The sequence below is a fragment of the Alosa alosa genome, chromosome 4, assembly GCF_017589495.1.
Source record: "Alosa alosa isolate M-15738 ecotype Scorff River chromosome 4, AALO_Geno_1.1, whole genome shotgun sequence".
NCBI classification, from domain to species: domain Eukaryota; kingdom Metazoa; phylum Chordata; class Actinopteri; order Clupeiformes; family Clupeidae; genus Alosa; species Alosa alosa.
The window spans coordinates 8,097,574-8,112,555 of NC_063192.1; the positions used below are offsets into that span (position 1 = coordinate 8,097,574).

The 14,982-nt window shown below is 37.6% G+C and overlaps 1 protein-coding gene across 3 annotated transcripts in view; it reads right to left on the bottom strand.

Moving 5' to 3' along the window:
* Positions 1-1,963: 1,963 nt before the first annotated feature.
* dnmt3bb.1 (DNA (cytosine-5-)-methyltransferase 3 beta, duplicate b.1) overlaps positions 1,964-14,982 on the bottom strand; it is a 70,302-nt gene continuing 57,283 nt past the window's right edge. For all 3 annotated transcript variants that reach the window (XM_048241551.1, XM_048241550.1, XM_048241552.1), the window contains exon 22: positions 1,964-4,537. In XM_048241551.1, the coding sequence (XP_048097508.1) occupies positions 4,396-4,537 (142 nt within the window). In that variant the 3' untranslated portion in view covers positions 1,964-4,395. The remainder of the gene's footprint in view (positions 4,538-14,982) is intronic.

Here is a 14,982-nt window from a genome sequence, read left to right on the forward strand (position 1 = left end):
TACTAATATGCCTATTTGAACCAATATTTTGTGAGAGGAAGAATATGACGGCCTGCTGGTCTGGTCTGCTTCTATGTCTGTCTTGCAGTCACAAATTAAAGTGAAGAATATTTATGACTAATTTATGACTAGTGTAACCTACTCTATGTAGGTTATAGGTCTATATTCATGTTTATCTGATTACCTTTTCCGGGTTTTTCTTGCAGGATAAGTAAGCCTAAATGCTAAAGTGTGTCAGCATTAACAGCATTATTAACAGCAATAGTTAGGTCAATATGTGACTCCTTTCAACAGTATAATGGTAGTCGGATTGAACCAGTGGCTGGAGTATAGAATAAAGCAAGGACAACGTTGCAAATCCAACGATGGTAAGAGGAAAGTGTTTGACTTATATATTTCCAGACTGGCCAAAGTAAATATGACTGCAGGACTGTGAGTAAGTTTTTAAGCATATTCTTTACTCCTAAATGATTAATCGGTTATTTTAGCATCGTTCCAACTGGCTGGCTCAAAAACAAGACGTTGGACCCTTTGAATTTGTAGACTATTAAACAGATTTATGTTCAAATCGGTCACTCTTGCAGGCCAAACCAATCAGTATTCTTGCAGTGAGAAGATTAATCATTGGGACCATAACAGAAGCTCTGGAGTCATAACATGGAGTACCACTTCCATGTAACATAAAAAATCTTATTCATTGTTTTAATGCTAAACTCGGCATCACAATGAGCCAAAAGCTACCATAAAGTTCATGTGCTAGGCTACCTTTAGGCAAATGTCTGGTCATTTCCTACTTATGTTTGCATTATTTATTGGTATGATAACCTTAGAAGTGGAGTAGCTTAACAGTGGTTATCAACCATTCTCAATTTTTACCATACAAATCATACACAAAGAGGTCATTCTCCAAAGTTGCAAATGTCATTACTGTAAGTGTGTCAGATGATTTTGCAGTTGCAGAAGTGCCCTTTTTATAGTCTATGGGAGAGCCTGGCAGATAGAGAACCATTAATTTACTGGTGTTGGAGTTTAGAAGGGGCAATATAGAGAAAGATGGACGGATATGATATGTTGTCCATTAAAATATGTGAATAGAATGAAGATCCCATGGATAGAATAGTGTTGCAGAGATTGAGAGAACATTTATGAAAGACAAAATAAAGTGCTTGCAAAGCAAAACAAAAAATGAAATATACAAATACATTTTCAAATACATATTCAAAAGATATGTAATGTACGCTCAGACAGTGCTTTACATACAATTGAAGTGAGTTAACATAAATGTTGAGGACTGATTGACTGAGTTGATTTATTGAAAGCCTCAGATTACAAAAATTAGTTAGAATTAAAAAGTTTATCATAGACACAGGTCTGAGCAACTCTAAATCAGAGAACTGAAATGGAGAACTAATATTGAAGAGAGGCTCCTGTTGCATGCACAAATATAATGACTTGATAATAAACCACAAAAGTAATTCAAAGCTGCATGTTATAAACATAATAATGTGATAATTTCCCACAAACATTTCATTGTTGCCTACCACAAATGCAATACTGTAACCCATTTCCCACAAATCCATACACTATCTATTTTCAATTCAAGATGAAATGTAGGAAATTCTGTGGTTGGTTTTTCTTTGTATTATTTTAGCCATGAAATATGGTTTGTTTACCATCCTTGATGACCTTTTAGCCTGTCCCTTACTTGGTGGCCTGAAAAACAAAAGGACTTTCTAAAAGTGTGTTTCAGTGGACAGGGCTCTCTACATACTGTACATCCCTTTATCAAGAATCAGTTATATAATTACTGTCTTCTCTTGTCACTTATGTCTTCCAAGATAAAGATGTTGATCATTCGTTCTGGATCGTTGCAATGCTTGTGGTCCATTGTTGTATTAGCTTGTAATGCATGACCTTACAGCTGGATGTCAAAATACAATAAGATTCATAAACGAGCAAGGTGTAACATAACGTATTATCAGTTTTATTGACAGTGTTCAAGAATATCAAGTAAAACAGTATAAAAATAGAGTTGTGGGTGCTTTTATGTTAAAAGGAAAGTCTAGTTCTTGAATGTTTTATTCGCAGAATAAAACCATAGCTATGGTTAAAATAAAACAACTGGGTACTAATACAGGGCTGAGTATACCACAAACTATTCTTTCACAGAAGTTAAAAAACACAAATGTTTTTATATAACATAATATAAAATCAAAGACTACTCAAACCTATTTCAAAAGCTGTCCTTTCTTCTACTTTGTATCTTTAAACATAAAGGCTTTATGTATACATCAAGGTTTAAAGTATTAAAAACATGAGTAAAAAATAGTGGGTTAGGAATATGGTCATGGCAGAGAAGAATACCCATTAGCCAAGAGAAAGCGGTTGTCTTTTCAAGCATGTCAACGCGTAATTAGACCGGATTACACTTGAGAAAGTTCCATGTTTCAGTAACAGCAACTTAACAGAATCTTTCATTACATGCTGTGATCTATGAGGAAGTATTCACTTTATCCGTGCACCAACAGACTCCAGGAAATAACAAAAACATTTAAAAGTGAATCTTTTTGAAAGAATGAAAATAGTAATTGCAATAATGTGAATTCTTGTAGTGAGCACAAGATTTATAAATGTTTGTTTTTAGCTCTCTGTCCTGACAATTATCAAAATTCTGTAATATCCAGTTGGTATGTAGGCCATGAGAATACACCTTACATATAGAGAATATACTAGCAGTTGCTCAAAAGACATTGTATACATAAAGGTATGAGACAAAGATGCTAATTACAAAATGATTAACAGACAGTAAAAAGTTCTTCAATATAAAAAGCTACAGCAGAGTGCTCTCTTGTTAAGGCAAACCTAGCACCTTTCCATCTCTCCCACCTCTCATATGTGTCACAACCGAAACAAACAACAGGCTTATAGAACATTAAAAGTGTTCTTTGTATTCACCGAGGAACACCAACATTCTGTTGATTTGGACTTTGGACTTTCCATTTCTTAAGATCTTTACATTTTAAACGCAATGGTGAGTTGTAAACATTGGGTTTGTCAAAAGACCAGACACAGTACAGTACAAAATCTCAATAAAAGTGTTCAATGACTTGATTTGCCAAGACAATGTAGACATGTTTCCAAAAATCTTACAAACATGAAGATAATGCCCTCTTGTGGAGATGACATAAATGTCTTTTATACTTTATACTAGTTCTGTTTCAGTTTTTATTGGATAAAAACACACAAATTCTAAATCTGGCAAACACAAAATTTAACTTTTCCAGCCAGTTCTGGATATACAGTATATGTACTTTGAAAGGGGAAACTTTCTGATGTCATTTATATGATATTTATGCTAGTGATTTATATTTAGTTATATATAGCATTAAATCTTACATTTTAAAATATTGTACTTTTATGCATCATTCTCATGTATTCTTCAACCCTTCAAAGTGACATCAACACTATTCTATTTTTTCTTGGATAATATTCTATTTTTTTTTTTCAATTTTAAGACATTGCACAAATGTACAATTGCATTATTTTTGCAAAGAAAACACATTGTTCTCACAAAGGGGTATTCCACGCAATCTACATAAACTATAGTGCCGAAATACAGCCAAAAGTCAATTGGTGTGGTGCATCAAAAAACACCTTTTTGCATTGATTAGGATTTCAAGTATCTCTTTATAACTGGATATAAAAAAATCTTTCTAAAAATGTTCCCATTTATGATGAAAACCGTTCTTTATCATTCTGTTAAGTGTTTCTTACTGACATACATAAATGACATTTACTGATGGCAAATGACATCTATCAACAGCACAATGTCTCCAAACAAATACAAACGATGTCTTCTCTCTGATAATTCCAGCGTCTAAAAGGACATTTACGTATCTCACCCTGAGTTTGGGAGTGACACCGAGGCTGAACTTGAAGCCTGTCATGTAGTCACTTTACAGTAATGTGGCACCGGTTGTTCCAGGCTATTGAACTGAGCACCTTTGCCTTTCCCTGGCATTTAGGGGGAGCCCCTTGGACATGTCTGACAACAAATAGTTATCATGAATCAAACACTCTTCCTTTCTCTCTCTACTCCTCTCTCGCTCTCTCTCAAACACACACACAGACACACAATTTCATCCAGGGCCACCTTGCTTCATCTTTGCCAGGTATTTTCACACTGAGGATCCTGGTTGGTCTGTCCACCAATGAGGGAGTTATGTGGGCCTAGTTGTTATGAGATGACACTGTAAGCTCAGTGCTCATTGGAGCTCCCTATCGCCATCAGAGATAGACTCTGGTGACAGACCCCCGTTGTGTGTGTGTGTCTGTGTGTGTGTATGTGTGTGTGTGGTCGTGGAGGAAAAGCAGGGCTTGGTACCAAGAGGCTCATTATTCACAGGCAAAGTAGTCCTTCAGGGGGGCGAAGAGGTGACGGATCACTGGCACGCTCCAAGATCTACCCAGCAATTTCTGCCGAGCACCTCGGCCCATGTTGGACACGTCTGTGTAGTGAACAGGAAACCCAAAAATCCTGCGGAGGTGCACAAAGAAAGACTGAGTCAAGGAGACAAAAGCATAGACATGTTTTTGAACTCCAACATGTGCTGCAGTGCAAACCACAAATGAAAAGCTAATCATCACAATTATTTCTGTTTAAGGCGAGACACGGCAGGTGAAAACATTGTTCTTTTATGCACTGGTCAATTTCGAGATTTTGAGCTAGTCTGTTACCTTAGCACAGTGGTTCTCAAACTTTTTCTTTCATTCCCCACTTTGATCAAGGGGGCATTCTCGAGCCCCACCTGTCCCTCATCGCGTGGTAGGTCAAGCTTAAAATTGTCAAATTTATTGAAATAATGACAAGTTCTAAATATATCCTCTTCAACAGAGTTACAATCAGCTGGTGCTGCAGATATAATAATAAATAAATACATAACACACATATTTCTGTTTTCCAGCAACATATTAGGAAGCATAGGCCATTTTACAGCATTGTACAATATATTCAATGAAATACCAACATGCTGCATTAAATGGATCCATAATCCAGTCATACTGAGCACTGCTGGTTGGGAAATATTTTTGAAATAAACTTTGCAGGGATGTGATGTAGGCCTACTGTTTAATACATGGGATCACAAGAGTGCCTCCCAATCAGACGTTTCAGCGATTTGGCTCCAGAAATCTCAAAGGCATAATACTGTTGCGATCGAGGCCTGTCCCATACTCAAGTTTTTTGGTGAATGCAGTAATCTTATTTGCTAGGTGAGGTAGGTGCTTGTCTTTGCCTTGTAACTGGACATTTAACTAAGATATATCAAATATATCGCTAAGATAGGCCAGCCGTCAAGAAATGTTCATTAGTGAACGCTTGCAGATTTAAACATGCGCTCTTCCTCCAAGAAGAGGCTGACTCAGAGCTCAAACACGCCGACAGCACTTTACCTCGAAAGCCACCTTGCCTCGCTGTGAAACAGTACAGCCTCTTCGCAAAGTCGCGGAGAATAGACGATGCTTTTAAGGGCGGGGTTTGATGAAATTCACCACTCTCACAACAACGCTTCAAAATCTCATGTAGGTCGGGACTAACTAAGCTGCCTTGACACGCCTTAAACAGAATAACACAGTCGTCCATTAGCATCGGGTGCTACCTGGGCCCAGGCTACAGATAAAAAATTAATTAAAAAAAAATCCTGTTTTTCATGTCAGTTCGCGCCCCACCTGGTATGTCTCCGCAACCCACAGTTTGAGAAACGCTGCCTTAGCCTGTATTCTATCACACTACTACAACAAAAAAGTCAGATTTACACATTTAGGTGTTTATTTCATTATATTGTGTCTACTCGCGCCTGTATATTTATCCTAAATTCAGCGAAAGTTAGCATTCTAACCTTGCATGCACTCCCGCGACTGTGACCCAAAACTCTCTTTTTCCTGTATCACGCTATGTGATCCATATATGGACACTTCCTTTGTATTAGTAACCAATCGCGAAAGTTCAAAGACGAGTCTAGGCTGAGAACGGAATCTCATTGGCTGTCTTTCAAGGCTGTTTTCTCAAAACGAGTTTCCTCTCCCACTCTGAGCAAGGAAACTCCACTTCAGAAGCACTTACATACACCAATCTTTCTAGACTTATGCCTAAGATTTTTACAGAGGAGTTTGTTGATCTATTATTCCTAGCCTGACTTACATGACATTTTATGCCTAAAAACATGGCAAAAATCGATTTTTTAGGGCTATTGACATCATATTCTGATTTACAGGATAACTAAAGTAGATATTCATAAATCCCTCTGTAATTTTTTAACATTTATTATCTCAACACAATGAAAACTTAATTTTGAACCTGGCTGTATCCAATGCTCAGGTTTCTTGCTTTAAAATGTATGCAAATTAAGCATATTTAATTAGATAATGACTAATTTGCATATGTAAACATGATAAATTACAGAAATATGTAATACATTTTTTTTTCTCATATTAATGTAAGTAATCATAGTGATATCTGCTTGTTACAAATTTTACCCTATTCACCTGTAGTGTCTCGCCTTAATTGTGTAATCCTGTTGGCTGAGTTGAACAAAATGGCCAATGGACTTAACACAAGCACAGACATGTTTTTGAACTCCATATCATGTGCAAGTACATTAAAAGCTAATCATTATGATTATCTCTGTTTATAAAACGGATAGTTCCGGTCCTTGATTATGATTGGTTGAATCGCGTTCGATGCCGTTGTACATTTTCCGATATAGCGGCTGGAGACCATATTTCGTTCTATATTAATGCGTTTAAAATGCATGACGGTTAAAATTCAAAGTTGCTGAGCAACAATTCCGATAAGAACCTACTAGCGGTGGAACTATTCTATGGGGACTCCGCGGAAGAATGGACATTTGTAGATAAAATAGCTTTTAAATTTCATGATTATTTGTTTATTATCATATTTTTAATGTCTATATGTGGTAACCCGTTTATAAGCATAATGAGCGCAGAGGCCATTCTATATCGTGAATATAGCACAGCTGAGGGTTGTTTTAATGGCACCCAGCTTTTAGCCCGGCTGCTTTGTGCCTAACAACCCCCAGCTGTGCTATATTCGCGATATAGAGCGGCCTCGGGAGCTTATTGATTAATTAATTTCATAATCCTGTTGTCTGAGTTTAACAAAATGGCCCCGTCATTTCCCCAACTTAAAGATGACTGATGGGATATTTCTCAACGTCTTTCTCAACTTCCAACTTCTTAACTTCCTGTCATTTATGGTCCCAAAACCATACCAACGGAGTTTGAGGAAGTGGGTTTGAGCATTACATGCGAATTGGCAAATTAGAGTTTATTTTAATTCAGGAACAGAGACCCAAAATCCTCTTGGAGGTGGTGCGCAAAGAAAGACTGAGTCAAGGAGACAAAAAAGCATAGACATGTTTTTGAACTCCAACATGTGCTACCAGTGCAAACCACAAATGAAAAGCTAATCATCACAATTATTTCTGTTTAAAGGCCCGAGACCACGGCAGGTGAAAACATTGTTCTTTTATGCACTGGTCAATTTCAGAGATTTGCCCCGGGGCTAGTCACCGTACTACCTTAGCACAGTGGTTCTCAAACTTTTTTCTTTTCATTCCCCACGCTTTGATCAAGGGGCATTTCGAGCCCACCTGTCCCTCATCAGCGTGGTAGGTCAAGCTTAAAATTGTCAAATTTATTGAAATAATGACAAGTTCTAAATATATCCTCTTCAACAGAGTTACGAAATCAGCTGGTGCTGCAGATATAATAATAAATAAATACATAACACACATATTTCTGTTTCCAGCAACATATTAGGAAGCATAGGCCATTTTACAGCTTTTGTACAATATATTCAATGAAATACCAACATGCTGCATTAAATGGATCCATAATCAGTCATACTGAGCACTGCTGGTTAGGAAATATTTTGAAATAAACTTTGCGGATGTGATGTAGGCCTACTGTTTTAATACATGGGATCACAAAGAGTGCCTCCCAATCAGGCGTTTCAGCGATTTACCGGCTCGAAATCTCAAAAGGCATAATACTGTTCGTTGGTCCGGCCTGTCCCATACTCAAAGTTTTTTTTGGTGAAGATGCAGTAATCTTATTTGCTAGGTAGAGGTAGGTGCTTGTCTTTTGCCTTGTAACTGGACATTTAGCAGCAAGATATATCAAATATATAAGCTAAGATGAACCAACCGTCAAAGAAATGTTCATTAATTGTGAGCGGCTTGCAGATTTAAACATGCGCTCTTCCTCCAAGAAGAAGTAACTCAGGCTCAAAAACCGCAGCATAGCAGCACTTTACCTGGAAATACCTTACTCGCTTTGTGAAACGGTACAGCCTTTTGGTCAGCTACCATCTCTTAGCAAAGTCGCGAGGAGAATGAGCGATGCTTTTAAGGGCGGGTTTGATGAAATTCACCACTCTCACGTAGCGTTCAAAATCTCATGTAGGTCGGGACTAACTAAGCTGCCTTGACATGCGCCCTTCCGGCTGTGAATAACACCGAGATGCGTCCATTCGCGCTCCCGGGTGCTACCTGGGCCCAGGCTACAGATAAAAAATTAATTAAAAAATCCTGTTTTCATGTCGGATTCAGCGCCCACCCTGAGTATGTCTCCGCCAATACAGTTTGAAAGCGGCTGCCTTAGCCTGTATTCTATCACACTACTACAACAAAAAGTCAGATTTACACATTTAGGTGTTTATTTCATTATATTGTGTCTATAAAGCCTGTATATTTATCCTAAATTCAATGAGAAAGTTAGCATTCTAACCTTGCATGCACTCGACTGTGATAAAACTCTCTTTTTCCTGTATCACGCTATGTGATCCATATATGGACACTTCCTTTGTATTAGTAACCAATCGCGAGAAAGTTCAAAGTGAGTCTAGGCTGAATCTCATTGGCTGTCTTTCAAGGCTGTTTTCTCAAAGCGAGTTTCCTCTCCACTCTGAAGACGAAGGAAACTCCACTTCAGAAGCACTTACATACACCAATCTTTCTAGACTTATGCCTAAGATTTTTTACGAGGAGTTTGTTGATCTATTATTCCTAGCCTGACTTACATGACATTTTATGCCTAAAAACATGGCAAAATCGATTTTTTAGGGCTATTGACATCATATTCTGATTTACAGGATAACTAAAGTAGATATTCATAAATCCCTCTGTAATTTTTTTAACATTTATTATCTCAACACAATGAAAACTTAATTTTGAACCACCGAAACAGCATCCAATGCTCAGGTTTCTTGCTTTAAAATGTATGCAAATTAGTAGCATATTTAATTAGATAATGACTAATTTGCATATGTAAACTGATAAATTACAGAAAACCTGTAATACATTTTTTTTTCTCATATTAATGTAAGTAATCATAGTGATATCTGCTTGTTACAAATTTTACCCTATTCACCTGTAGTGTCTTGTAATTATTGTAAAATCCTGTTGGCTGAGTTGAACAAAATGGCCAATGGACTTAACACAAGCACAGACATGTTTTTGAACTCCATATCATGTGCAAATTGCATTAAAAGCTAATCATTATGATTATCTCTGTTTATAAAGCGGATAGTTCGGTCCTTGATTATGATTGGTTGAGTCGCGTTGATGCCCGTTGTACATTTTCGATATAGCGGCTGGGGCCGCTATTCGTTCTATATTAATGCGTTTAAAATGCATGGCCGGTTAAAATTCAAAGTTGCTGAGCAACAATTCCGATAAGAACCTACTGCTTGGTGGAACTATTCTATGGGGACTCCATGTGAGGAAGAATGGACATTGTAGATAAAATAGCTTTTTGAACAGGAAACCCAAAAATCCTCTTGGAGGTGCACAAAGAAAGACTGAGTCAAAGGAGACAAAAAGCATAGACATGTTTTTGAACTCCAACATGTGCTGCAGTGCAAACCACAAATGAAAAAAGCTAATCATCACAATTATTTCTGTTTAAAGCGAGAACCTGACAGGTGAAAACATTGTTCTTTATGCACTGGTCAATTTCGAGATTTTGAGCTAGTCTGTTACCTTAGCACAGTGGTTCTCAAACTTTTTCTTTCATTCCCCACTTTGATCAAGGGGGCATTCCTGAGCCCCACCTGTCCCTCATCGTCAGTGGTAGGTCAAGCTTAAAATTGTCAAATTTATTGAAATAATGACAAGTTCTAAATATATCCTCTTCAACAGAGTTAAAATCAGCTGGTGCTGCAGATATAATAATAAATAAATACATAACACACACATATTTCTGTTTTTCCAGCAACATATTAGGAAGCATAGGCCATTTACAGCATTGTACAATATATTCAATGAAATACCAACATGCTGCATTAAATGGATCCATAATCCAGTCATACTGAGCACTGCTGGTTCCGGGAAATATTTTTTGAAATAAACTTTGCAGGGATGTGATGTAGGCCTACTATTGTTTAATACATGGGATCACAAGAGTGCCTCCCAATCCAGGCGTTTCAGCGATTTGGCTCAGAAATCTCAAAGGCATAATACTGTTGCGATGGCCCTGTCCCATACTCAAAGTTTTTTTGGTGAATGCAGTAATCTTATTTGCTGGGTGAGGTAGGTGCTTGTCTTTTGCCTTGTAACTGGACATTTAAGCATTAAGATATATCAAATATATAAGCTAAGATAAGGCCAACCGTCAAAGAAAATGTTCATTAATTGAGCAGCTTGCAGATTTAAACATCGCTCTTCCTCCAAGAAGAGGCTGACTCAGAGCTCAAACAGCGACAGCACTTTACCTGGAAAGCCACCTTGCCTCGCTGTGAAACAGTACAGCCTCTTAGCAGAAGTCTTGGGAGAATAGGCGATGCTGGGGCAGGGTTTTGATGGGGAATTCACCACTCTCACAACAACGTTCAAAATCTCATGTAGGTGGGACTAACTAAGCTGCCTTGACAGCCTTAAGCTGTGAATAACACAGTCGTCCATTCTTGTCGGGTGCTACCTGGGCCCAGACTACAGATAAAAAATTAATTAAAAAAAATCCTGTTTTCATGTCAGTTCAGCCCACCTGGTATGTCTCCGCAACCCACAGTTTGAGCAGCTGCCTTAGCCTGTATTCTATCACACTACTACAACAAAAAAAAGTCAGATTTACACATTTTAGGTGTTTATTTCATTATATTGTGTCTACTTTCGCCTGTATATTTATCCCTAAATTCAGCCGAAGTTAGCATTCTAACCTTGCATGCACTCCATGACTGTGACCCAAAACTCTCTTTTTTCCTGTAATCCGCTATGTGATCCCATATATGGACACTTCCTTTGTATTAGTAACCAATCGCTTGAGAAGTTCAAAGGCAGGTCTAGGCTGAGAGCGGAATCTCATTGGCTGTCTTTCAAGGCTGTTTTCTCAAAAGCGAGTTTCCTCTCCCCACTCTGAGCAAAGGAAACTCCACTTCAAAAAACACTTACATACACCAATCTTTCTAGACTCCCATGCCTAAGATTTTTTACAGAGGAGTTTGTTGATCTATTATTCCTAGCCTGACTTACATGACATTTTATGCCTAAAAACATGGCAAAATCGATTTTTAGGGCTATTGACATCATATTCTGATTTACAGGATAACTAAAGTAGATATTCATAAAATCCTCTGTAATTTTTTTGCAACATTTATTATCTCAACACAATGAAAACTTAATTTTGAACCTGGCTGTATCCAATGCTCCGGGTTTCTTGCTTTAAAATGTATGCAAATTAGCCATATTTAATTAGATAATGACTAATTTGCATATGTAAAACGATAAATTACAAGAAAACCTGTAATATTACATTTTTTCTCCCATATTAATGTAAGTAATCATAGTGATATCTGCTTGTTACAAATTTTACCTATTCACCTGTAGTGTCTCGCCTTAATTGTGTAATCCTGTTGGCTGAGTTGAACAAAATGGCCAATGGACTTAACACAAGCACAGACATGTTTTGAACTCCATATCATGTGCAAGTACATTAAAAGCTAATCATTATGATTATCTCTGTTTATAAAAGCGGATAGTTCCGGTCCTTGATTATGATTGGTTGAATCGCGTTCGATGCCGTTGTACATTTTCCCGATATAGCACGGCTGAGACCATATTTAGTTCTATATTAATGCGTTTAAAATGCATGGCGGTTAAAATTCAAAGTTGCTGAGCAACAATTCCGATAAGAACCTACTAGCCCGATTGGAACTATTCTATGGGGACTCCAGCGGAAGAATGGACATTTGTAGATAAAATAGCTTTTAAATTTCATGATTATTTGTTTATTATCATATTTTTAATGTCCTATATGTGGTAGCCGTTTTATAAGCGCAATGAGCCCCTTGAGGCCATTCTATATAAAGTGAATATAGCACAGCTGAGGGGTTGTTTAATGGCACCCAGCTTTTGCTTCGCTTGCTTTGTGCCTAACAACACCCCCCAGCTGTGCTATATTCATGATATAGAACGGCCTCTCTCGGGTATTGATTGATTAATTTCATAATCCTGTTGTCTGAGTTTAACAAAATGGCCAATCATTTCCCCAACTTAAAGATGACTGATGGGATATTTCTCAACGTCTTTCTCAACTTCAACTTCTTAACTTCCTGTCATTTTATGGTCCCAAAACCATACCAGCAGGTTTGAGGAAGTGGGTTTGAGCATTACATCACCATTGGCAAATTTAGAGTTTATTTTAATTCAGGAACAGGAAAAAAAAAAATCCCTGGGAGGTGCACAAAAGAAAGACTGAGTCAAGGAGACAAAAGCATAGACATGTTTTTGAACTCCAACATGTGCTGCAGTGCAAACCACAAATGAAAAGCTAATCATCACAATTATTTCTGTTTAAGGCGAGACCACGACGGGTGAAAACATTGTTCTTTTTATGCACTGGTCAATTTCCGAGATTTTGAGCTAGTCTGTTACCTTAGCACAGTGGTTCTCAAACTTTTTTTTTCATTCCCCACTTTGATCAGGGGGCATTCTCGAGCCCACCTGTCCCTCATCGCGTGGTAGGTCAAACTTAAAATTGTCAAATTTATTGAAATAATGACAAGTTCTAAATATATCCTCTTCAACAGAGTTACAATCAGCTGGTGCTGCAGATATAATAATAAATAAATACATAACACACATATTTCTGTTTTTCCAAATACATATTAGGAAGCATAGGCCATTTTACAGCTTTGTACAATATATTCAATGAAATACCAACATGCTGCATTAAATGGATCCATAATCAGTCATACTGAGCACTGCTGGTTGGGAAATATTTTTGAAATAAACTTTGCAGGGGATGTGATGTAGGCCTACTGTTTAGCCACATGGGATCACAAGAGTGCCTCCCAATCAGAGCCGTTTCAGCGATTTGCTCAGAAATCTCAAAGGCATAATACTGTTGCGATCGAGCGCCCTGTCCCATACTCAAGTTTTTTAGTGAATGCAGTAATCTTATTTGCTAGGTGAGGTAGGTGCTTGTCTTTGCCTTGTAACTGGACATTTAAGCTAAGATATATCAAATATATAAGCTAAGATAGGCCAACTTAGTCAAGAAATGTTCATTAGTGAGCAGCGGCTTGCAGATTTAAACATGGGCTCTTCCTCCAAGAAGAGGCGACTCAAGAGGCTCAAACCGCAGCGCCAACAGCACTTTACCTCGGGGAAGCCACCTTGCCTCGCTGTGAAACAGTGCAGCCTTTTGGTCAGCTACCATCTCTTCGCAAAGTCTTTTGAATAGGCGATCTTTTTTTAGGGCGGGTTTTGATGAAATTCACCACTCTCACAACAGCGTTCAAAAAAATCTCATGTAGGTCGGGACTAACTAAGCTGCCTTGACAGCCTTAAGCTGTGAATAACACAGTCGTCCATTAGCATCGGGTGCTACCTGGGCCCAGGCTACAGATAAAAATTAATTAAAAAAAAAATCCTGTTTTTTTCATGTCAGTTCGCGCCCCTGGTATGTCTCCATAACCCACAGTTTGAGAAAGCATTGCCTTAGCCTGTGTTCTATCACACTACTACAACAAAAGTCAGATTTACACATTTAGGTGTTTATTTCATTATATTGTGTCTACTGTTCGGCCTGTATATTTTATCCTAAATTCAGCGAAATTAGCATTCTAACCTTGCATGCACTCGCCGACTGTGACCCAAAACTCTCTTTTTCCTGTATCAGCTATGTGATCCATATATGGACACTTCCTTTGTATTAGTAACCAATCGAGAGAAAGTTCAAGTCCTAGGCTGAGAGCGGAATCTCATTGGCTGTCTTTCAAGGCTGTTTTCTCAAAAGCGAGTTTCCTCTCCCACTCTGAGCAAGGAACTCCACTTCAGAGCTTACTTACATACACCAATCTTTCTAGACTTATGCCTAAGATTTTTACAGAGGTTTGTTGATCTATTATTCCTAGCCTGACTTTACATGACATTTTATGCCTAAAAACATGGCAAAAAAATCGATTTTAGGGCTGTTGACATCATATTCTGATTTACAGGATAACTAAAGTAGATATTCATAAATCCCTCTGTAAATTTTTTAACATTTATTATCTCAACACAATGAAAACATAATTTTGAACCTGGCTGTATCCAATGCTCAGGTTTCTTGCTTTAAAATGTATGCAAATTAGCGCATATTTAATTAGATAATGACTAATTTGCATATGTAAACATTAAATTACAGAAAACCTGTAATACATTTTTTTCTCATATTAATGTAAGTAATCATAGTGATATCTGCTTTTTACAAATTTTACCCTATTCACCTGTAGTGTCTCGCCTTAATTGTGTAATCCTGTTGGCTGAGTTGAACAAAATGGCCAATGGACTTAACACAAGCACAGACATGTTTTTGAACTCCATATCATGTGCAAGTACATTAAAAGCTAATCATTATGATTATCTCTGTTTATAAAACGGATAGTTCCGGTCCTTGATTATGATTGGTTGAATCGCGTTC